The sequence below is a fragment of the Magallana gigas genome, chromosome 4, assembly GCF_963853765.1.
Source record: "Magallana gigas chromosome 4, xbMagGiga1.1, whole genome shotgun sequence".
Taxonomy (NCBI): domain Eukaryota; kingdom Metazoa; phylum Mollusca; class Bivalvia; order Ostreida; family Ostreidae; genus Magallana; species Magallana gigas.
Window position 1 is genome coordinate 50,328,192 of NC_088856.1, and position 27,099 is coordinate 50,355,290.

The 27,099-nt window shown below is 34.4% G+C and overlaps 2 protein-coding genes across 4 annotated transcripts in view; one reads left to right on the forward strand and one right to left on the reverse strand.

Moving 5' to 3' along the window:
• Positions 1-27,099, reverse strand: part of LOC105331947 (general transcription factor 3C polypeptide 1) — a 245,419-nt gene that overhangs the window by 130,650 nt on the left and 87,670 nt on the right. The gene's annotated exons all lie outside the window — the stretch shown is intronic.
• LOC136274905 (tripartite motif-containing protein 2-like) lies at positions 1,556-27,095 on the forward strand. Its single transcript, XM_066082773.1, has 2 exons — positions 1,556-1,625; positions 24,088-27,095. The coding sequence occupies exon 2, from the start codon at positions 24,111-24,113 to the stop codon at positions 25,764-25,766; it is 1,656 nt and encodes a 551-aa protein (XP_065938845.1). The 5' UTR covers positions 1,556-1,625; positions 24,088-24,110; the 3' UTR covers positions 25,767-27,095.

Genomic DNA, 27,099 nt, shown 5'->3' on the forward strand with positions numbered 1-27,099 from the left:
GGTCAGGGTGTAGCCCGAATATAAAAATTAAAAGGATCTCTTTTGATTGTGATTCTCTTTGATTGACAGAATTCAAAAATTGCTGAAAGAGTTCTTGAACATTAGGATCGACACTCCCATAGTACATGAAAAATTAATAAAAGGCCTTGGGTTATTATCTTCTTTTGAGATTCCATGATAATGTAAACTAGTTAAATTAGATTTCTGTAAACCAAGATAAGTAAGGAAGTTTGACTTGACATCAAACTTACTTTGAAGGTCTTGTAAACTTAAAAAAGGACCCATTTTCATCCAGCAAATCATTGATATAAACAATATTCTTATTAAACCAATCAATAAAGAAAATTGATTTTCCCCCCATTGTAATGTTCTTATTGTACCATATGGGTTGTGTAATAAATTCTTGCTATGTAAGTAATTTCATTCTATCTTGTATATTTTTAAAAGCAATAAATGTATCCTTCCAAAAGGAGTTTCTAACAAAATTAGTTAATATGCAGGATATGAAGTCTGACCCAGTCTTCAGCACAGATCACAGTCTTTCACAGATCATAGTGCAATCACGTTTGTAAAGAAATTGAAAGAAGTAGAAACAAATAGCAAATTGGCTACATGGGCTATATTCCTTCAGGGTTATCATGCAGTTTGATATCACTCATAAGAAGTGTAGAATACACTCAAATGCAGATGCTCTCAGTAGACGGGTATATCCACAGGAACAAAACATTGCAATGATTCAGGGTGAAAACAAGACAAAAACATGCAGGTTCAGACAGAAGCCATTTACACAGATTTTGATCCACTGGCTTGTGTGAATGAGATATCAACAGTATCAAAAGAGGAGTTAATAGAATTTCAAAAGAATGACTCTGATTTCAAAGACATCATTGCGTACATGGTAAATAAAGAACTTCCAAAGGTATTGTCACCGTGTGAGAAACACTTATCTAGAGTGACATACTGTTTCTTTAATTAAGTGCTAACTATTTCCAATTAGACCTTCACCGCTGGACATTAAGATGTCACCTGTTATTGAACTAATTATATATCTTGAGTAATCCTTTAAATTAAATATTGTATGTGTCAAGAGTAACTCTGTTTATTTACACCTGTATGTATGTTTTATCTATAAATAAGTCGTTATCCACACTGATCATCAGTTGGAGACTGGACCTTGTATTGTCCATGCCGACTGCATAGATCGTGTAGAAACGACAAATTTGGATCGTTAATAAATTGTTATTCGACATACCGACTTGTGTATTTCTACCGGTCATATTTATATACTACACCAGCACCTCCCTCCCCCCCCCCCGAATTAGTTGACCCGCGTGAAAAAGTTCTTTATATACCAGTAATCCTTTGCGTTGCATAGCAACATGGTGGAACAGGAAACGTTTCTAAGTAAAATTCTTACTCCTAAATCGCATGCATTTGCTTGTCAAGATTTTTTGAATGAGTCTGGCCCCCACTTTCAAAAACGATGCTACGTGCCTGTTGGTTTTGTGTTTTATTTAAACCAATCACGTGATTTTATACAACAGGCCGCCGACAAGGAAGAATTAACACGAACCAAGAAGGGAAAACATCCATGGATATTGTCGCCATTTGTAGGCCTTCATGAGGTGCGTAGTTTGTTAAACGTATTATTGTTATTTCTGATTGTTGACGATTATAATATAATGCTAATATGTTTTACGGTGTGACCGTTGGGGCGAGCGCAGAAGGGACTATATTTACATTCTACTGTGTTTTTCCATTAAATTCTGTGATCTTCAAATGCCTCTAAATGCAACAAGTAGTCAAAGGTCAAATTGACGAGTTTTATTATGACGTCACAAACGGTGAACGCTGTAAACTGCAACGTCACAAGCGAAAATCAAAGTTCACGCTTGTGGCTGTTACTGTGGCTCTTCCATTAATATTAACTTACCCTTAGGATAAGGAATTTTAAGGTATGAATCACATTTGCAGACAAGGCAAGAAGTTAAAAAATGTAAATAAAAGCATTAAATCATGTTTTTTAGAAGTATACACTCTCATAACTGCAGCGGTGTGTGCATACAAATTTTCATAACGCGCGTTACTCAATTTGTATGCACACACCGCTGCAGTTATGAGAGTGTATACTTCAAAAATCATGATTCAATGCTATAATATACACATCTCTCATTATTGTTAACTTAAGGTCAAGATCTAGTAAATTATTCCAGAGTGTCTTTTTGGTGCTAGAACCATTATGACGTCATAATTCATTTAAAAAAACTTTTTCCCGTACTTTACGGTAAAGGAATTATGTAGAAAATTAAACAATTTGTTGACATTCTATATTAAATCATGGGAAATTAAATTAATCCCGATACCTATATTCATTTTGACATTATCTTAAAGAGGATGTCACGGGCTTGTTCAATTCCGTTTTGGGGGAGACTGTAGGCATTCAAGATATATTTTATTAGTCAAAAATGGACGAAACTCCGAAATATGTTCCTAAATTCCTTCATATTTCATTAAAAATGACAGTTTAAAACGTGATTTTTCATTGTGTTTACCAAAACTTTTAGCCCCGATTCACCCTATCAAACAAAGCTATTGTTATGAAGCATCATTGAAAGAATTTATATCTTATATTTCTTGAACCTGTGGGTACCTTTCATTTACTAGATCTTTACCTTAAATGCAACCTGTGGACTTGCCCAATCAAAAACCTTGGCTTTGTCTCGAAATCTTTTACCACTGCAAGGAGCCCGAAGTTATCAAACATTTATTCCAACTGTCCCAACATTAGTCTTATACATTCACACAAACTACATGTATTACTGAGCATTAATAAGATGTTAAACAGACTTATTGAAATATCTTGGTGTAAAATACAAAGCCATTTAATTTTTTTTAATGTAAATAAAATTATGTTTAATTTAGCATTGATTTCCTTTGCTTTTTATTAATGATCATTAAATCAGTAAAATAAATTGCGCGTCTGTCTTATTTCTCATTTTGTTCCTTGTTGTTATCCGTGTTTTAATTATTTTCCTCTGTAACATCAATTTTGTTTTCATTTTTTTTTTTTTTAATTTTTGGTATGCTATATATATGCTGCGTTGTAGACATTTGCTCTCCCCCTTTTTTAGTGTGTGATATCCAATATTATTTAAAGATTTGGCCACATATGCAACTATAAAAAAACCTGTAGATATTTTAACAGTTTATTTTTCCTCATTTTTGTTTATTCATTTATTACAAAATGACGTGGCTGCACTTAGATTTGATAATAATTAGAATTTTCTTTTAATAAATTTTTGTCAGCTACCTATATAACGTATGCATATATGATTGGATCAATACACAGTAAATTAAGCGTAGAACTTTCATGTGCATTTACTAACCAATAATTTAATTCTGGTTGTAACGCGGCATTTGATTGGATAGAAAAATTTAGTTAAATTTGTATAACCTGGTTTGCACGTCACAAGACACGTCACAATGCACCAACGTACTAATTCACTTGACGTTACGTTTGAATTTTGAACAGATTTATATCATTTTTAAAAGTAAAACGGACTCAATTTGTACAGCAAATTCCAGAAAATTAAATTATAAGGAATGAACTCAATATCTACCCAAGTTATACTCGTATAACCTGGGTTGGAGCAATTTACGCTTTTTTATAATCCGCTTCGCGGATTATAAAGCGTAAATTGCCCCAACCCAGGTTATACCAGTATAACTTGGGTAGACATTAGAGAGGTTGAGATTTAAAACGTGTACGGGTACGCGTACGTGTATTAAAACTACACGTACACGTACACGTTTTTGTAATTTATCAGTTGAGATTTCTTAACTTGTAGGATACAAATGTGTACGTAAATCGACGCAGTTTTGTGACATGAATTTATTTGGTTAATTCCAAATAAATGGTAAATTTCTTATCAATTTTCATGCAAATGAAGTTTAAAAATCTATATAATGTATCACAAGAATACATTCACTCATCAATAAGATTTTATTTGTTGTAAAAAGCTACACGTTTGTACTTACGTGTAGACGACACTCTACAAGTTTAGAGAACGTGTAGAAACAATGTCGTCACAAAACTGATGACGTAATACGCGAAGGATTTAGGTGATTCCACTAGTTCACGTACCCGTACCCGTACACGTTTGAAATCTCAACCTCTCTATTGAGTTCATTTCTTAAAAAACAAAAACCAAAACAAAACTAATCAGTAAAAGAGTCGCCATTAACACGGATACTGAGTACTTCCTACATGTGCATCTTGTAAAGATGCTGGATCCACCTCTAAATGATAGCGCGAGATCACTGTGACGTCATACTTAACTTTTTTTTGTAAATGTTCGGATAAATTCGGGGAAGGAAATGACGTCATATGTTAACAATAGTTCAGTTAGGTACAGGTTATTTTTTTTTTAACGTAAGCATATGTGTTGTTTACTTAAGTGTTTTTAAAGGATTGTGTATTGTTAAATGAAATAGATATATGCGATTTAGGAGTAAGAATTTTCCTTAGAAACGCTTCCTGTTCCACCATGTTGCTATGCAACGCAAAGGATTATTGGGATATAAAGAACTTTTTCACGCGGGTCCACAAAATGTTCAGATTTCAACTCGAATTTCCTCCGTTCGTACACGTTGTGGAGCTCGCTACGCGAGCGGCACTTCGCGCCGCCTCGCTGCGCTCGCTAATATGTTTTACGGTGTAACCGTTTGGAGGGCGAAGCCAATAATACGTTTTACGGTGCTACCGTTGGGGCGAGCACAGCATGTGATCAAACAATGAATTATAATAAATCAATAAAAATAAAATTAACAACGTAAACTTTGAATGCCAAAAAATAAAACATACCTATTTTTCAGTAAATTTTCATTATTCATAGTTTATAAGATTTGTTATAATTTATTTATTTATAAGTAGAACGGTAGTTTAATGATTATCTCAGATACAATGTTGTTGAATAATAAAGATTTTAATATATTAATTAATATTCATTGCACTATATCTCCTCTTTTAAAGTGATTGTAACGTCAGTTCATCCCCCTTTTTTTGCAGTAGACATTTTTTCTTAAACTTACATATAAAACTTGACTCATTATTAGCCCCCCCCCATGTTAAAAAAAATATTTCATTTTTTTTTCTATTTACACATAGAAAATCGACTTATCATGGATTCCCCCCCCCCCTCCACTTTAAAAAGAAAAATGTTTAATTATTCTTTCTGCCTGATGACGTCAGGCATATCTAAGTTTTAAAAGTTGCAATCTCCGAAACAGTGCAGACAATGGGACAAGCAATATCATGATATTTCACTAAAAAGATTAACCGATGCATGTTCAAGATGTCAGCATTTACGTTCATAATTGATGGAAATGTTATATGGCATGTAATAACAACAGCGAGCAAGAGTTTTTAAGTGAAAAGGATGGTCGCCATGCAGATCACGTGTGTAATCCTGATTTAAAAATAGATCAGCATTCCACCGGTGAAAAAGGGGGAAGGGGGTCATCGCGATCGCAACAAGTTGTAACATCTTATCTATTACGGAACAATGTAAGAAATAATTGGTGTTGGATTATCATTATTACAAGAGAGTCATCAGTTTGGATTAAAACAAATATATATTTATACAGCTGGAATGTTTACTGGAGGAACTAAATCGCCAAAGCGGAGTGTGACCCGATTTTCGTTAAGTTGGGCGATTTCATTAATCTTGAAAAGGGAACATAACTCGCGTGTCTTACTAAATGTACATTACTACATTTAACAATTACTAATAAAGTGTGTTTCTTAATTCGATAGATTTCTTCCAAAACATGCTTCACAAGTATAATAAACATATATGTAGCTGTTACAAAACAATTCTATCCCCCCCCTCTCCATTGATCTCTGGATGAGTTCATTCTTTGCGTGAACGGTAAAGCAGGATTTCGCGGCAAAATGTCTCATTCATAGTTTTTGCGCGTCGATTAGTTGCCGAGTCTGTTGGGATCATGCAAATACCCCAGAGCACACCATGTGTTTACATCACAGGCACGTAGATTCGGGGGTTGGGGTGAGTTAGGCTGCTTCCCCTCCCCTCTTTTTTGACAGCTGGCATTTTTCTTAACTTTATATGATAAATGGAAATATCACGGATTTGCCCCTCCCCCTCCACTTTAGTAGGAGCATGCAATAATGAAACTGCAAATAAGGATTTCTAATTGAATTGAAGTTACAGTTAGGTTTTGGGGTTTTTTTCATGAATTTGAGATTTCGCCCTTTTTTAATTGCTTGTCAAGATGATTTTAATGAAGCTGCCCACACACATTAAAAAACAAGACGTGTTTGTATACCTTCTCATATTTCATAAGGTTGGAAGTTTTAAAAAATGCCTTTCAGTAAAAAATTGAATTAATAAAATAAATGAATTTCAAGTGATATATATGTACATGTTCTAGATCGAAGAAAAGACCAACATTTTGTCTTAAATTTGCATGTTCCATTTATAAATTTATGATCAGCAGCGAAAATTAAAATTTATTTCTGATAAAATAGCCTAATTGTTACATGCATGCTTCCATTGAATAATTTTGTTTAGTCAGGCAAGCGTTTTGGAAAGCTATTACTTGTTTAAATTTACGCTTTATAATATTTGCTTACATGTATCAAATTAAAAGAACATGGTGCCCCCCGCATGTAATAAATGGAAGTGAAAATAAAGAAACCATTGAACTGCTAAAGAGCTGAAGGATTAGAATTTTCATGATTTTTTTTTCTTTTTGCTTGCAAAGATTTTTTGGATCAGGCTGCCATCCACCCATCCGCCCACCCACTCCCTTTTAAAAAAAAGGCGATGCTACGTGTACGCGTTCCAGGAATATACCGTAATTATAGTGAATAAAATAAATGTGAGCATTCATCCAAATGAGTGCAATTTACAATTGTTTCCTGTATCTGAAGAAATGTCCTTATTCTTCAGCTGTTCTTTAGCTTAGCCTTTGCAAGATTTTGAGAGGATTTTGGTCATATTTCAGCAGATTTACAATAACTTCAATTAGAGTAATTTCCCCTTATCAGTGCTTATTGTGACGTCAAAGCTGACGTTGGTTAATTATAAGTGTCGCCTGACTCTTTAAAACTCCCCTGAAAAATAAAAGTACGCCAAGTATACTGTTTTATTTACTTAAATAAGTATGATGTTCTTAAAATTACACATCTTTTATATGCTTCTCAAAAGTTGTACTTTGATTCTCGCGAGAACGTGAGGTTGGAAACCATTGGTACTATGAATTGTGGGTCAAAATTTACTGACGCCGAAAAAATCTATCGGATCAATGTGTAAACCTTTGTGACGTCACTCGATTATTTTTGATTGAGAGTGTACTGACGTGAACTTTAGAGGTAGCACTGACTGTATGTCGTATACATCGTTATTGTTTTTATATTGTCTTGCTGATTCTCGTGAGAGTGTGAAGTGATAAAAATTGCCATGATTACAGTGAACTACTGGGACGATTGAAACAATGCATTACTGGTCCGATTTACTGACGCCAAAAAATCCGTTGATTGAATGTGCAACTAGTCCGAATTTTCTATTCACATATGCCTTGCCGGTAGAGCTCGCTTCGCTCCGGCGCTGCGCGCCGGCGAGCCGCGCTCGCTATAAATGGGGCGATAGATCAGTAGATGCCCTTTCATCATCTCTGGCCTGTCATTTTATATATTGATTTGTTTGGACTGTTATCTTATTGCTTAAATTTGATCAAGTCCTGATAGGCTATAGACTAATATGTTTTACGGTGTGACCGTTGTGGCGAGCGCAGAAGGAATGACACATCTGTCATCATTGTTAAATGCAACCCGTGGACTTGCCCTAACCAAAAAACTTTGGCTTTGTCTCGAAAACTTTTACCACCGCAAGGAACCCGAAATTATCAAACTTTTATTCCAATGGCCCCTTCCTAGTCTTATACACTTAAACAAACTACCACATGACTGAGCATTAATAAAATGTTAAACAGACTTACATTGATTTAAAATATTTTGATAAACACAACGCCGTTTTTTTATGTAGATACAATTATGTTTTATCTTTTCTTTACCTTTTAATAATGATCATTAAAATCAGTAAAAATAAATTTTGTTTGTTATTTCTCATTTTGTTCCTTGTTGTAACCCGTGTTTTAATTATTTTCCTCAGTGACATTAATTTTGTTTTAAATCTTTTTAATTTTTGTACGCTATATAAGCGTTGTAGACATGTGCCCTCACCCCTTTCTTAGTGTGTGATATCCAATATTATTTGACCACATATGCAACTATATAACAAATACATGTACCGGTAGATATTTTAACAGTTTAATTCTTTTCATTTATCTATTCATTACAAAATGACGTGGCTGCACGTAGATCTAATAATGATTAGACTTTTCTTTCTTAATAATTTTTTGTCACCTACCTAACGTATGCATATATGATTGGATCAATATGACAATAAATTTAGCATGGAACTTGCATGTGTATTAACTAAGCAAAAAAAAAATCATCAAAACAAAACTAATCAGCCAAAGAGTCACCGTTAACTCGATACTGAGTACTTCCTACATGATCCAGTACATATGCTTGATCCACCTCTAAATGTATCGCGGGAAATTAAAACGCGAGATCTTTGTGACGTCATAGTTAACATTCTTTTGCGCTCGACAGTTTACGTAAATTGTCGGACAAATTCGGAGAAGGAAATGACGTCATATGTCAGCAAAAGTTCAGTTTTTTTTACGTAAGCTTATGTGTTGTTTACTGTAATGTTTTAGAAGGATTTTTTGTTATTGTTAAATGAAAATGATGTATGCTATGTAGAGGTAAGAATTTTCCGTAGAAACACTTTCTGTTCCACCATGTTGCTATGCACCGCAAAGGATCACTGGGATAGTAGAACGTTTTCACGTGGCCTCATAAAATTTTCTTTGAACAATGTGCAGATTTCAACTCGAATTTCCTCCGTTCGTACACGTTGTCTATGGAGCTCGCTACGCGAGCGGCGCTTTGCGCCGCCTCGCTGCGCTCGCTATAACGAAACGTCGCGTGCTCAGTCTAATTATGACGTCATGTTTCAGACGTAAAGTTATGTTTTTTTTTCTTCTTTCATTGTTTATCACTTAAATTCAAATAAATGCCCCGGTAATAAAATTGAATACTTTATTCAATTCCCAAAAGATCAGTTCCTTGATGTTAATGTTTTTATTTTCCATCTGATAATTTGATAAGACATACATATATAGATCTAGTCGTGTTTCTTGACTGAAGCACTATTGAAACTTATCTGATGTCCTCTTTTATTTCTTTTAATTCAAATTACCTTCTATTGAAACACTGGAACATTTTAATCGAGTTTAGGGGCAATAAACATTGATAAGTACCGGTCAATCAATGATCGAACTAACTTTTAAAAAACAAAATGGCTGCCAATATGGCAGCGCCCATGGCTGGAAGAAATTTTTTTTTGCCTTAGTACCCCTGATTCAACTTTCATTTTTCACTGATTTTCTTAAATATACGTGTTACCATTAATCCTAGCTTCGCGAGGCGGGCTTCGCCCGCCTCTCGCTGCGCTCGGTATAATAGTCTATCCCAGGCTACTGTTTCCATTACATTTTGATGATTTTTATAGAAATATATACAGCTAAAAGGAGAACAATTGAAATCCTTTATTAAAACGTCATCTCTTTTTTTTTTTACCCAGAAATATTCACAGAAACGAAAAACAGATTTTTTTATAAAGATTTATCTTTTTTCCATTCGGAAGTCTCTTGGAACTCTTCACACAATTTTCAAATGCTATCATCCAGATCTTTTTTATTTTTTTCTTATGTAAAGATTTATTGAAAAAAATATATGAAAACAATTCTAAGTCATAATTTAAATACAATTTACGAATATGCATGTAATAGGAATTGACAATTGTGAATATAGAAAATATAAAATGCGTTACTATGCGGTAGGACTTGCTTCTACAGTCACAGTTCTTTTTGTCCTATACCGCATGAAAGTACGAGACCCAGGTCGCCCTCTAGTTCATTATATTCTAATACTAATAATACAATATTTTTTTATTATTATTATTATTGTTATTACTATTTCATATTTTACAATTAACAGCCTTTCAGAAAGAGTTCTAAGTATACAGTAATCAAAATTGACAGCTTGTGCTTGCTGATTTACAAGGAAAAAGCTTGCAAGCGATGACCTTAAAATAAAATTAGGCCTTCATTTGTGACATTGTCTTCTATCAATTTACATTTCATTTTGTATTTAAAAATTTTACATGCAATGAAGGATATTATGTTGTTTAAAACTGCATTGCTTTGGTTTCCATTATAAATAAAACCCAAAACAAGATGTTTCCTAGCAATATTAATTTTAAGTATAGCAGAAACCTTTTTCCAGATGTTTTTTACAAGTATACAGTCGAAAACCATATGTTTTGTATTTTTAATTTCTTGACAATACGTACAATATTTATCAATATTTTTATTCCATTTGCTAAGGTATAGATTATTTGGCAACAGATTGTGCAATAATTTAAAATCAAATTCAGCAATGCTTTTATCATTAATTTTTACAATTTTTTCATCATATATTTTTCGCCAACACAATGAGTTTATGTCGCTAAATTCATTTTTCCATTTACTCTCCATGATAGGTTTTTTGGATTTATCATCAAGTAGTATTTTGTAGAAGAAGCCAGATTTCGTTTTACCGATATCTTTTATTTCTCCTTGTAATTTAAAATGAAATTCATTTTTGATCATCCAGATCTTAATTATTTTATATTATATGTTATACAAATATCCATGGTTTTTCATTTAATAGCCACTTTTTTAGTTTAGCCGACAGTCAGAGAGAGAGAGAGAGAGAGAGAGAGAGAGAGAGAGAGAGAGAGAGAGAGAGAGAGAGAGAGAGAGAGAGAGATACAAAAACCTGTAAACAAATTTTCATTCTGGTATGTAAATAGATATTGTTTAAATCCTGAAACATTTCATCTTCGTAAGGCAAGGGTTTCTGATCCGCACCGCTCCTGCATATCACAAACCCTTGGCTAGCGACGGTAGGGGTATTTATGAATAACTAATAATGAAGCAAAAAAATCTTAGGACAGATTTTATGGAAGGGAATTACCGCCAAAATTCCATGTATCTTGCTTTTATTCTTATTATGCTTACATCTTTTTTCTTCGGTACATTTACACTTGCATGTCACTTTATTGTTTTCATATTCATGCTTATTTTATTTCACTTTGATTCTCTTTGATTCTTTATTGTTTGCTTATTTCTATGTTGCAATATTCTCTTCTTATTCGTGTAAATTCTTTCTTCTATATCTCTGTTACAAACGTGAATTCAAACACGCAAACCATAAGACACTTTCAATAAAGACGAATACAAGTTGCATGAATTTAATGCTGCATTATGACGCCAGGCGGCAGTGTGTGCGCTACAATTGCTGCTCCCGAAGATTTATTAAAACGAAACTAACAAATGGCATAAATTTGATAAATTCGTGAAAACATCTCAAATTAAGGGCTTAATATAGGAATACATGTAAATATAGTCAACTTTTAACAAGTCATGATATACGCAGACTCAAAGAGATACTTTTTAGCTCACCTGAACCGAAGGTTCATGTGAGCTTTTCTGATCACCCGTTGTCCGTCTGTCCGTCCGTCCGTCTGTCTGTCCGTCCGTCCGTCCGTCTGTAAACTTTTCACATTTTTAACTTCTTCTCAAAAACCACTGGGCCAAACTTAATTTGGTGCAAAGCATCCTTATGGAAAGGGGATTATAAAAAAATGGGCACAGTCCTTTTCAAAAGGGAGATAATTGCGAAACAGTGAGTATAGGGTGCATGTCTTTAAAAATCTTCTTCTCAAGAACCACTGCACCAGAAATGCCAATTTTTTCACAAAAGCTTGTACATATAGTGGAAATTCTAAATTGTAAAAATCGTGATCGTGACCATCGGACCGAAACTGGGGCCCCAGGCGGGGTTTAAAGTTAAACATAGAAATACATAGGAAAATGTTAAAAAAAAATCTTCTTCTCAAGAAATGCCAATATTTACTCAAAAGCTTGTATATATAGTGGAAATTCTAAATTTAAAAAAAATCGTACCCCCCCCCCCCCCCGGACCAAAACTGGGGCCCCAGGCGGGGTTTAAAGTTAAACATAGAAATACATAGGAAAATGTTTTAAAAATCTTCTTCTCAAGAACCACTGCACCAGAAATGCCAATATTTACTCAAAAGCTTGTATATATAGTGACAATTCTAAATTGTAAAAATCGTGACCCCCGGACCAAAACTGGGGCCCAAGGCAGGGTTCAAAGTTTAACATAGAAATACATAGAAAAATGTTTTAAAAATCTTCTTCTCAAGAACCACTGCACCAGAAATGCCAATTTTTACACAAAAGCTTGCATATTTTGTGAAGATTCTGAATTGTAAAAATCGTGACCCCCCGGACCAAAACTGGGCCCACAGGCAGGGTTCAAAGTTTAACATAGAAATACATAGAAAAAATGTTTTCATGACTTTTGTTCCATTTATTCAACTAAATTGTGCACCAAAAAACCCAACTGTGTCTCCCTGATTTTTGGCAACTCATTGCATAAGTATATAAGGTTGTTTAATCAAGAAATGACGGATGAATACGCTAAGGTGTTAAAATTCACTAAATATTTTTTTTAGTTTATCGCTTACATTTAATTTGGATACTGTGCCCGATAAAAATAAAAATTAATATGTAAATTGATTTGTTATCGGGCACGGTCTCAAAAATAAATGTAAGCGATAAATTTATCTTGTGATTTTGTTGCAATGGGTGCAAAACACAGTTTTATATGTAACGTTATAAGGACGTTTTCAGATGAGGGGCAAGGAAAACTGACCCCTATAAAAATAAATTGTTAAAATATGTTACATATGTATTTATATATCAATAGAAAGATAAAATCGTGAGTTTTGTAAATATTTAAAAATAATGCACATGTAACTTAATGCTAGAATTTATTTGGCACTCAAAACATGCGGAAAATAGACAAAAGGGTGCCTCTAAATGCAGTACACCCATGCATTTTAGGCTCCCCCTAAAAGCAGAATGCAACCAAATCAGCCATTTTTATTTCTGTACATTTTCAAGAACAAGTCCTTAGGCATCATTTCATAGTATTTTCAGGGTACATTCGTCAGCTTTTTAAAGAGCTATGTTACCCGCTAAAAAATTCATGAAATTCTGCATGTGTAAAATCGGGATGTTTTTGGAGTTACCGCCCTTTATTTTAGAGTCTCACAAAATTAATTTTTAAAATGTTTCTACATACTTTTTTCATGTATTCGAAAGATAATTCACTATATTATGCAACGGAGAGTTTAAAAATGTTATTTTCATGTATACCGCATAAAAATAGCAGGAAAATCCCTACCCATCATGCTTTTCCCCAGAGAAAAACCCCCTGGATTTTATACGAAACTGTGTTTAGCTACCTTAATTGCAGCTAGTTTGGTTGAGCATTATAGAAACGGCAGATCTACGCACATGGTGTGGATTTATTTATAAACAACCATACCATAGATAATCTTGTTTCACACGGGAAAAAAGTAATGTTTTATTATTATTAGGGAAACACTCTTAATGTGTTTCCCTCGTATACAAATGATGAACCCGTAAAATTTGCTCAAAGAGTGTTTAAACAGAAAGAAGATAATTTATTTTTGAACTTTGAAATTTCTTCAATTTTTGTAACCATAATGAGTTATGATTCATTGTATCACAAATGCATCACTATGTATTTTATAAGGATATATACTGAGTATACAATCACATGGTAATGTTAAAATTGCATATTAAATATAGTTGAATATTGTGGTATTAATGGACTTATTGTATGTACGACCTAACTCAGACAGCGCGTGCACGGATCTCTTTCTTGCGGGATCCCTGGTCGAAGACGGTGCATGGCGAGGGCTATTGTGAAATCTTGTTGATGAACCCATGTTTTATGTTTATTTGTATGTTGTCACCTTGGCAATAAATACTATAATATGTACTAATATAGTTACACATAATATTTTTAGTTTGATATTATTTGATATACGACTATTGGTACAAAAAATTTAAATTAATGATACCTATTTTAAAGAAAATGTCAGCTCAAGGCCTTTGTGGGCGTTCCGGCCTTTGATATGTATAATGAAGATTCTAAACTGCACCAGAAATTCCAATATTTACTCAAAAGCTTGTATATATAGTGAAAATTCTAAATTGTAAAAATCGTGACCCTCGGACTGGGGCCCCAGGCGGGGTTCACAGTTTAACATAGAACTACATATGCAAAATGTTTAAAAATCTTCTTCTCAAGAACCACTGCACCAAAAATGCCAATATTTACACAAAACGTTGTACATATGTATATTTAGTGAAGATTCTATATTGTAAAAATTGTGACCCCCGAACAAAAAATGGGGCCCCAGGAGGGGTTTAGATTTTAACATATATAGGAAAATGTTTTAATATCTTCTTCTCAAGAACTACAATGCAACTGTTTGGGATATTACTATGCATACATGTACATCCTTAAATAATGTAGATTCTTATTTGTAAAAATCGTAACCCCCGGAGAACTGATGGGCACCAAGAGGGGTTCAAAATTTAAACATTTTAAAAAACAGGAAAAGTTTAAAAATGTTCTTCTCAAGAACTACAATGTTATAGTTTGTGGAATTTCTATGCATGCATCCTTCGCTTATGTATATTCCTAATTGGTAAAATCGTGACCCCGGACCAATACTGGGGCCCCAAGAGGGGTCAAAGTTTATTATAGAAATATTAAGGTAACATGTTAAAAAATCTTCTTCTCGAGAAATACAATGCTTCAGTTTGTGAGATTACTATCATGCATACAACCTTGGATAATGAAGGTTCGACAGTTTTAAAATAGTGACCCCTGGACTGATACTGGGGACCCAAGATGGGTTTAAAGTTAAATGTAGAAGTACCGGTATATATGGAAAATGTTTAAAAATCTTCTTTTCGAGAATTACAATGCATCAATTTGTCAGATAACTACGTAAGCATCCTCAAATAGTGTAGATTCGAAATTATAAAAGCCGTGACCTCAATCTAATACTGGGGCCCCAAGAGGTGTTCAAAGTTTAGCATAGAAATATAGAGGGAAAATGTTTAAGAATGGCTTTTTAGGGAACTATTATGCTTCAGCTTGTGAGAATACTATGCAAGCATCCTTAAATAATGTAGATTCCAAATAATTGAAACTTTAGTACTGGACTAATACTGTGGCCCCAAGAGGGGGTTCAAAGTTTAACATAGAAAGATATATTGAAAATGTTTGTAAAAAGTTTTTCTCGAGAACTATAATGCTACAGTTTGTGAGATTACTATGCAAGGATCCTCAAATTGTGTAAACTCTAAATAAATGTAGTGGAACCAAGAGTTATCTTTCTTGATGTTCTGTACAGTCTGAGAGTTATTCCTCTTGAAGTGGAACTCTTCTACGTTCAGTTTTTCAGGCTATGTACGTGCGGTCCCACCGCAGTGCTACACATTTTCATTCCTATGTTACTATTTATGTTGTTCAAGCCAACCATAAACCTCGGACCAATACTGGGTCCCCCGAAAGGGGTTCAATGTTTAAAATAGAAAAAGCATATGCTACGAAATGTAATGTTACAAGGAACTGCTATTCAGGTGAGCGATGTGGCCCATGGGCCTCTTGTTTTGTATTCATGTACAATGCCCCCGCGCGGTTTTTAAAAAAATCATAGGGGTGGGGGATTTCTGACAGATAATTTTGTATTAATTATTTTATTGGTTAATTAAATAAGTGTGAGTTTTCCATTGGGGTGGATCCGATCTCATTCTAGATCCGCAATGCAATGTACCGTACATGTATATATATGCAGTAACAAATTATTTGCATGATCGAACGGTTAATTTTTAGGGAAGGAACATGTCATACGTACTTGTCGACAGGACTTCATTTTCATTTGAGGTGAAAAGAGGAAGGTTGGTGCATGGTTCTGTCCAGACTGAGAGGTACCCGTGGAACAAGTAGATGAAATAGAAATAAAAATAAACTAAATTTTAAGATGTTTTTGAAAAACAATAAAAGGACTGGGGTACGAAATGCTTAGAAATAGCTTTTCCTGTACTCAAGTACGTGTGAAAATTATCACTTGCATGAATCACTATGTACTTCTCGTTAGGCTACAGTACTGTGTATCCCTGATTAAATGCGATGATTAATATCCGCGAGAAATTCCGGGTTAAAAACTTAAAACTTCAGGTTTTAAAGTCTCATGCACTTATTTTTCTAAAAGTTTTGAACTTGTGATATAGAAACAAAGTTTGGTGCACGCGATTTTATATTCTAGCGATTCGGCACAGAACGGTTGAATCGCAGAAGTAATTATACGTATACGCGGAAAAATTAACGAATCTAAAGTATCAGTGACTTAACTACACAATGAGTAAACGAAAACAAACCAGGCAAAGAGATTAAAATACGGTATGTGATATGAATGTTTAAACGTTTTGGTTTAAAATCTAAATCAAATCTTAATAAAAAAAAAATTATATAAAGTTCTAAATAAAAAAAAATTTCCTTCCAAAATACAAAACATAAATAATGTATTCTTTTTATTTACACAAATTTTCGAAGTGATAAAAATGTTTATGTACAATGTATCATTCACAGCCATGCTTATTGTAGGTTTGTTTATTTTAATATAAATCATGTACATGTAACTGAATGTCCATGTTTAGATTTGAAGGTGTTTAAGCTATGATACATGTAACTTAGAGACATGAACCTCATACATGTCTACCTGTCAACTGGTCTTGAAGAGTTGAATTGACCGACTTCCATATCAAGCTTGCGATGATGATAATTATGATACGGGTGCTAATTATGAGAACTGTAAGATTACATCGTCTCATATATGTAACTGATGCGCAGACTTAAAATTTTATTTTATTTGGGGGAGGGGGGTCCAGTCACCCCACCACCCTTGAAAATTCAAACTTTTTTAAATTCACATAGTAAACCTACTGAAAATAGAACTCGACCTACCCCCACCCCCTCCCCGGAAAAGAAAATTATAAATTATCCCTTAGTACATAAAACTCCCCTCCATTTCTTGATCTGAACATATAAACATTGGAGCGAAATGTCATGGTGCGAAACATCCCACATTTTTATTAATTAAGCTAGCTACGTTGTTTTTTTTTTCGGGGAGCAGCAATTGTAGCGCGCACACTGCCGCCTGGCGTCATAATGCAGCATTGAATTCATGCAACTTGTATTCGTCTTTATTGAAAGTGCTTTATGGTTTGCGTGTTTGAATTCACGTTTGTAACAGAGATAGAAGAAAGAATTTTCATGAATAAGAAGAGAATGTTGCAACATAGAATTAGGCTAACAATGAAGGATAAAAGAGAATCAAAGTGAAATAAGATAAGCATGAATATGAAAACAATAAAGTGACATGCAAGTGTAAATGTACTGAAGAATAAAGAAGTAAGCATAATAAGAATAAAAGCAAGACATAAGATTTTGGCGGTAATTCCCTTCCATAAGATTTAAGCTGCATTTTTGTTGTTATTTTGATTCTATCAATATGTATGGAGGGTAATCGTGTTCAAAAATTCCAGACATGTAAACTTGTAAATCCGAATATGCAATCGTGTTGATGTGCGAGCCTGAGCATGAATATGTGTAATTCTGATAGTGTAACCTATAAAACTCGGGCATAAACACGTGTAAGATTTGACTCAGTTCCTTCGCATGATGCACATTTTGCAACGTTATTGTTTACATTAGTTAATTAAACCTTCAACTTTGCACACTTTCAATCCGTAGTTTCTGCGTTTGTAACTTCAGGCTCGGCAATAGCACATCTGACATGATACAAATTGACAAATGTAAAGTCTACAAGTTTGTCGAATTTTAACATGACCTTATATGGCAACTGCCTTGCTGCGGGAAAAGGCATGCCGTAACCGCCGGACCGGAATGAACGAAAAATAAACATAATAATCAGCTAAACTGTTGCAATAAGCTTTTAATGAACGACACCTTTTCTATCGAAAACACCGGTATTATTTTTAGAAAATAAATTGAGGTATGATTGAAACTGGACCAAACAGGAAGAGGTTCATGTAGAAAAAAAAACCCGTTGCCGAAGTGACGAATGCGCTAATTTCCGTAATATAATTCTCATGGCATTATAAAAGGAATTGCCTAATATCTTATATCTCTAAAAAAAATTGACATGTAATTTAAACTGGAATATAAGTAAATGCGTACTCTTTTCTAGAAATGAGACGGATCAAGAAATTTCCTAAGGGGGTAAATATATTTTGAGCGGCATGGGGTTCGAAGACCGCCGTGAGGGCCCATGTAACTCCATTGCTTCTGAATTCTAAGAATTTTGCAGTGAATTTTTAACCGGGTTTCCGATTATTGAAATAGTAAAAATTGCAGACGGGCGAGTGGCTGTCAAAAAGGTACCATTATTGTACCGATAACTCCTCGAACAGTTTTCAAGATAGGAAGTTGTTCTTTTGCAGATCATTTATACATATATATCAGAAGTATGCAAATTGCTAGGATTTTGATTTCTGATAATTTATAAAAATATCAGCTGTTGAACTGCAAAAAGATTGCATATATAGTACCCCATTTTTACTCTTGTTATTTTTCTGAATTAGTTAGAATAAATGACCTGCAAGGATTTGGTAATTTTTCGCGGAAAAATTTATGTTACTTTACATGTATTTATACTTTTTGTTGTTGTGTAAGTGAAAGATAAATAATAACACAATCTTCAATAATAATTTTAAAAAAACTAGCGCATATTTTTGTGCGCTGTAAATTGAAGTTTTACTATAGGAGGCACTGTAGCTCAAAGATCGTCCATCTGTATTTTTAGACAGCCTGAGGGAGCTACATACCTGCAGCTAGTTCACAAAGGGCTGTAAAGCTGTATTATACTAGCTCTCCAGAAAATTTTTATCAGCCAACTTCACAAAGTGAGTCTGTATTGAACCGACATTCAGGACGTCATACTCAATCCCGTAATAAATGCTTAAGATAATTTTTTAAAAATGTCAATTTTTACCTGCATGAAAGGCTTTTTTTCCTATATATTGCCGACAATGCAAAGAAACATTTCTTAAAATAATTTATACACATTTTAATTTCACGACAGTTAACCTTATATTTGGAATTTTTATTCATTTTTTTTAAAAGAAGGTGTCGCTTCTTATGTCTCATATTACCGGGTAATCACAATCTCAAAACCAATGTCTTTAAATAGTTTGTTTTTCTTATCGATAACTTTGCAACTCAGCTGACGGACCCCGTGTAATTTTTCGCGTGGGGGGGGGGGGGGGGGGGAGGGGAAGGGGTCTTGTCACAACTTTGTGGTAGCGATAAGGATGCATTTGGAGATATTTCCTTAATTCAGCCGAGGCCTATACTTTAACAATTTGTTGCATGTACTCTAATAACAGTGGCGTCGGAAGCAAATTGAAAGGGGGGGGGGGGGGCTAAACTAATCATGAAAAATATTGACAAGAATTCCCATAATCATGAAAATTCTAATCCGTGGGGAAGGGTATACCAATAACTCCAATCTTACCTGCCCAATTCCCCCCCCCCCCCAAATCATGAAATTCCTAATCCGTGGTAGTGCGGGGGGGGGGGGGGTGCTAGTATACCTACTATGACTCTATGACCTACTATGACTAGTGATTTTCAATATCACTATTAATATTTCATTCTCTTTATGGTCTTTTAAGGAACAATTTTGTTTGTTGCAAGGAAAAAGTACGGGGGGGGGGTTTGAATCCTCCCTGTTGCTATGTTCCTAATGGTTAGGTCTAACTTGGCAAAAAAGTGGGGGGGGGGGGCTAAGTCCCCCCCCCCCCCCCCCCCAGCCCCTCCCCCTCCCGGTTCAGACGCCTATGAATAATATATATCTTTATACACGTGTATTCAAACAAAGTCATTAAATGTAATTTTTTTCAGTTCAAAGAGGATATCTGAAGCCGATCGAATTCTTTACTCGCATCTTTTATACATTCTCTTGATAAAATGTACACCAATCTCATAATTTAATTTTCCGAAAAATAATACTCTATGAAATGTTGTTATCCAGAGATAATATGATTATAGGCTTACCTAATATTTTTTTTTATTTATTCCGTCCCTATTCCGGTGATTATGGCATGCCTTTACCTGCAGCTAGCCTTTTTCTATCAGTGACGTCACTGTTTCCATATAAGGTCATGTCAAAATTCGACAAACTTGTAGACTTTACACTTGTCAATTTGTTTCATGTCAGATGTGCTATTGCCGAGCCTGAAGTTACAACTGCAGAAACTACGGATTGAAAGTGTGCAAAGTTGAAGGTTTAATTAACTAATGTAAACCATAAAGTTGCAAAATGTGCATCATGCGAAGGAACTGAGTCAAATCTTACACGTGTTTATGCCCGAGTTTTATAGGTTACACGATCAGAATTACACATATTCATGCTCAGGCTCGCACATCAATACGATTGCATATTCGGATTTACAACTTTACATGTCTGGATTTTTGAACACGATTACCCTCCAGAAATATACACATGTACATGTATATTATTTTAATGTCTTAGATTCTAATCTGAAGTAATTCATACATATATTGGATAATACCAGGCTGCAGCTACATGTAGTATTTACATCGCAAATCTCTGGATAATTTCTCAGCATAAAGTATTTTAACTTTTTACTCCCTTATTTTAAATGTATGCATAAAACATGAATTAAAGATCTAGAGTAATATATATTTTTTTTAAATAAGAAAATCAATTTTTCTCGACAATATTTTCCTTGTATGGACAGATATTGAGATTATTTTTGGTCCCTTAATTCACTAAAATTTGTCATCCAAACACTGAATTATTTAACATTCAATGATTGATTTGTGCATTAAAACAAGAGAATTGATATACCCTATATATAACTAATTCATAAGGTGCAAATTATGTCCTTATATTGTACATACCGGGGTATATAATTTAATCTGAGTTTGTCTGACAAATGTCTTACATTTAGTGTGCAATGCATATTTATGATTGTAAATGCAATTCAGTACTTCCCATTATGCATAATTTTTAAGTATTTATAATGCATATTGCTTCAGATAATCTCCCTATTTGCTTTTATTTTCATGGCAGACTTCTAACATGTTTTAAAAGATCCAGGATATAATTTACTTTCGATCGTATTTGCACGAAATAGAGGTTTATTTGCACTTATAAAAAAGTTATTTCTCTTCGAAACTGGATGTTTGGACAAAAAGTGATATAATTTTTGGGTTTTTCATGGAGTTTTATCGTTTTTTAAAGGTAAATTGCATTCAATTTTACTTTTTCGTATTGTGTTACAATTTAAAATCATCAAACATACAAATTGATGAGTGCGTAAACGAAATGAGCTCCGATTACCAACACAAACTGACTGCGCTCGGCTGCAACTGGCAGTATTCGGCGCGTCCGCGCGCTCGCGCAACAGATTTTGTTTGTAAATTAGATCATCGATTATACGATTTTATTTTCATCGGGCACAATGTTTCACTCTGCAAGAACCGATGGTAATTGATACACAAAGTAATAAATAATCCTGATATCAATGAGTTTGATTTAAATGAGGCAGTTGGTGTCTTTTCAATAGAAATCTATTAGAAACATTTAGTATATGAGAATGTAGAAATGATAAATGAATGAGAGAAAAATCTAAAAATGTTTAATACTACCGTGAATTCTGTTTGTTTGATGTTCGTTATAATACAATTTACGTTTTTTTTTTGTCATCAAACTTCATGTTATTTTCATATAATGCTAAATACCACTAGAAATCAGCTTTATTTTTTCTCGAGAGCATTGGGGGAGGGAAGCATAAGCAGCTGGATGATGTTAAAGATATTTCTTGCGATAATGAGATAATTATTATTGTAGTACAGAAAATTATCATATTTCTAAAATATATATTACAATGTTAGACATCTGTGCCCTGGACCACCATCCACGCGGTGAAATCGTACCTGCCCTGGATAAGTATTCATTGATCATGTAATAAGGTATGGGTTCAAGGCTGAGGGGGAAACGTATTATTTGGTTAATATACTGTGCGCATATGTATAGTAGTACCTTGTATTATTATTTAAATTGGCAAGAAGTTCTCACTTGATAAAATAATAACAATACATGTATATCGGGAATAGGTGCGGGAGAAAATTTAAAGTTATAGAAAATGTCTGTACAAGCCATGGGCCTTCTTGTCATTGACCTTACGATATCATTGCTCAGACGACGATTAGCCGTGTGTTAACATATATTTGATATCATTCACACTAAAGGCAGTATGGAGAAATCTTGCGATTATACATCATGTTAATTTAAATACAGTGGACGACCCCATACCATGCATACCCCGGTTTATAATGTTTAGGCCAGTTGGGCTTTTGACTCAACGAGTCCAATTTCTAGACGATTATATATTCTAAGTTGGTATTAATAAACACGGACAGTATGTGTTTGTAAAACACCGATACCCTGTTTGGCATCAGAGACATAAAACATTTGTGTTTATGTTGTTTATGTCTCTGTTGGCATTTAATGCCAAGATTAGTCTTAGGAAAGTAGACTGGACTTCAGGATCAATGTCATATTAAAGATTAAAAAAGAATGTTAGCTGATGTCCAAAGAAAATAAAAGCAAAAGCTTTAACCGCGGAAAGTTATAGCAAAATAGACAATATCCATTGTCAAATCATGAATTAAAAATGAAATGCAAAGAACTTTGGTTTGAGTCACTAAAGAATAAATCTGCGATTAATAAAAGCTCTACCGCCAACCGTTATAAAAGTGAATCAAAACTATTTGTCAAGGTATAATTACTATCGGGGTCGAAATTTCTTAACAGGAATGTAAGCGATAATGCTTTAAAATAAAGAAAAATCACGTCTTTTGATTGTTTTACTATGGGAAGATTTTACTTGGAATACAAGAGATGAGATGGACGTGCGGGCGCGCCGACGCGCTGAATACAATTAGCCGACTGCTCTAGCGATGATTAAAACGTCTTATTTGTATTTAAAAAAAGGATTGATTGTTTCATTAAGCATAGAAAATTAAACAAATTGTCACTCTAGGCCCGTGAGAGGGCTTTGCCCTCTATTACAGAGTTGGCAAAATTATTTGACAAAAAATGAAAATGTACTATCGGATGAGTAGTTTTGAGGGAATCGTTATGGGGGACTAAGTGCCGCCATCTTGTACATTTGAGGATAAGAATATAAACATGTCTTGAACTGGCTTGTTTCTGTCCCGAACTGGCCAAAAATGTTGCCAAAAGATATAAAAGCAATGAAATGGAGTCTAGACCCATAATGGCTCGCCTTGATTACAAAAATAGTTGAGAAGTTACGATTATGGCCCATTTAGATTTGATAAGTGCCTTTTTATCCCCAATATATTTTTCAAAAGATTTTTTTCCCTGGATCTCACAAGAATGTGGGTAAGGAAGCCATTTGCAATTTACTGGGAATGATGGGTTCACTATTCTGATGAAAAAATCCATTAGGTCAAAGAGAGCAGTAGTTTGAATTTTCTTTTCGGTTTGGAGTTAGAGCTCTCAGTGCTTACCGGCACTTTGTATATTAAATGATATTATCCTACGGACCTGGTTCAACAGGTTGGGACGGTACCAGACATCCAAAGAGGTCATCATAGCCTGTTTGGGATATTTATAATGTCCTAAATAGTCAGTCACATTCTTTAAAACAAGTTATATATGAGAAATGTTTGTTTAAAAGAATTTAAATGCCTTAATTACTACCTTTTAAGCTCTAAAGTGTCCTGTTTCCAACAAGAACAATTTCTTTCTTCAAAAAATACCAAAGTTTTTATAAGAAATAGTGAAATTGACAAAAACTAAAAAAGTGATTTATCAACCATTTATTTTTCAGAACATGAGTAAAAGCATCTGACCATGGACAAGCGCTGGGCCCAGGATGTGTTACGGTGTCGTCTCTGTGAGACCCCGGGCCCCCCAATGTACTGTGACATTTGTCTTATACATCTGTGTAAAGCCTGTGTGGGGGAACATCTCTCTGATCTATCCAAAGAACACAAAGTGCTGCCATTTGAAAAGAGAGGATATACTCCTAAATGTCCAAACCATTCCTCAAACATAAGTGTACTTTACTGTAAACATTGTGACATTCCCATTTGTGCAACATGTGCTTCCTCTAATGAACACTGCGGCCATAAATTTATTGAAATAACTAAAAACATTGACAGCAAGAAAAAAATCATTCAAAAAGATTTACAAGAACTAAAGAAATCCATTTATCCTAAATATCAAGAGATTGCATTCATTATCCCAGTCCAAAAATCTGCTCTGAATGAAAACTCCCAGAAATTAACAACAGAAATCGACAAACATGGAGAAGACTTGCACAGAGAAATAAACACCATTATCAGAAACATGAAATCTAACGTGGAGGAAATGGACACCAAACACCTGGCTGTCCTAAATCAACAAGAAGATGAAATTAAACACAATATTTCTGAAATCACACAGACCATTGCTGTACTGAAGACGTTACTGCACTCGAATGATGTCAGCCGTGTCTCTGCCTACAAATCCAGGAATGATGAATTCAGGAGATTGCCTCCTAAACTCACAGTGTCCTTACCAAGTTTTACCCCTCAGAAGATCAACAAAGAACAGCTTTATCAACAGTTTGGTTCTCTGTCAGCGTCATCTATCAAAACAGAAGAACAAGTATACACCATGGAATCTCCTGGTGCTGAGTCCTCTCCCCCGGACAGACCGCTCATTGATGTACCACGGATTATCACACAGATAAACACCAAGTATGGAGAATATACACTACGCGATGTGTCCTGTCTTAGTGATGAGGAGATGTGGACGCGTGGTGATGACAAAATCATGAGACTCTATAACCTTAGTGGGGAACTAGTGAAGTCAGTCAAAACCAAGTCAGGGAACTATCCACAAGACATAGCAGTGACAAGGAGTGGGGGTCTAGTTTATACTGATTACGATGATAGAACTGTGAACATAGTGAAGAATACAAAGATAAAGGTAGTGATCAGACTACGGGGGTGGAGACCTCGCGGTGTCTGTAGTACCTCCTCTGGTGACCTCCTGGTTGTCATGGACAGTGATGATAATAAACAAACAAAAGTTGTGTGTTACTCTGGTTCCACAGAGAAGCAACGTATTCAGTACGATGACAAAGGACAACCTCTCTATTCATGTGGTGACATTAAATACATCAGTGAGAACAGGAACCTAAATATCTGTGTGTCAGACCCTATAGCCCGTGCAGTAGTGGTGGTCAATCAGGCCGGGAAACTCCGGTTTACCTACACTGGTCTTCCCTCTACTACCAAGGGATCATTTTCTCCACTCGGCATCACAACAGACAGCCAGGGTCGGATCCTGACAGCAGACTATGACAACGACCGTATTCACATCCTGAATCAGGACGGACAGTTCCTCCGCTACATTGACAACTGTCATTTACAGACTCCATTTGGTTTATGTGTGGACACCAGAGACAACCTCTTTGTGACCGAATTAACAGGTAAAGTGAAGAAAATACAATATGTCTAGAACATTACACAGCAGTGTAACATTGTTTATATCTATTACATGTTGAAAAACTGACTGTGTGGATATATAAAACATGTACATGTATTAGCATAAAGAAAATTAATTATATTATATAATAGATTCATGCATATAAAATTAACATCCATTTAGTTCATGTCAACAATATCATTGTTTTGTTTATCATGTTTATACATTATAATAACAAACTGTTTTAGTGTAGTCATTGTATTGTCAATGAATTAAATGTTTATACATTTAATGTCAAAATAAATAAATATGTGCATTATAAAAATACAACCAGAAAAACCTTTTTGGGAGTTGATTTTAATCAACTTTCCTATGCAGTTACTCAGACAAACCGAAAGTAAAACAGTGTTTGGACCTTAGCACAAATCAACACCGCTGACAACATTTAGTTCTAATCAATAAATTCGATGTAATGACTTCCTAAGCATTGCTTTTCAAGGAAACTAATTTATAGATACCTTGTAAATAGTCAGATTTTAAATGGTACGGACAATTTAGATATTTTTTGAAGTCGTACATTTTATGTATTCCTACGCCAGAGTTCAATATAGTCTCGTTCAACCAGACGCTCGGCTGTCTCCGTAAATCTTCGACAAGCAGAGAGTCTCTCTTGCTTGTCGGAGATTAGTGGATACAGCGGAGCGTCTGGTTGAACGAGACTATAGTTCAATTTTGCTTGGATCTATACAATTTCTCATAACTATTTCGATTACTGATACGCAGTTTTATGGACTTATTCTTTGAATATTACACAACGTGATTGATATTGGATTTTCACAAATTACATGTAGGAGAATTCATATTATAAAAATGTGCGTAATTTAAATAATTATAGGAATTTACTTGCCATGCATGCAAAATTACATATCGTTGATTTTAAAATAAATAATAATCGATAAAATCAACTCCAGTCAGTACTTCAGTACTTTGATTGCTATATGTCGAAGAAATCAAAACATTTTAATGTTTACAAAATGACACTAAAAGTTGAATTAAATAACTTTGAAAAACATTTTTTTATCCGTCCTTTATATTAAGTATTGAGTTAATTTCAATCTTTTTTCATAAGAATAAAAATATAAATCATGCATTTTCTTTTCTCAAAGCAGAGCATATGAAGGTACCCAATTGTTGAACATTTGAATGGTGTTTATTTGATCTTTGTCCATTATGATTTCTGTCACTGAAGATTGATTAACTATTGTTTCTTACACACTAGTAATAAATCCTGCAGTTGTACATTGTATACCTTAAATAATGTGTTATCATGTCTAATAAATGATTTGTAAACAACTTTGATAATTGG

Coding starts and splice junctions, on each gene's coding strand:
- LOC136274905 (XM_066082773.1), top strand. CDS start 24,111: ATGGACAAGCGCTGGGCCCAGGATGTGTTACGGTGTCGTCTCTGTGAG.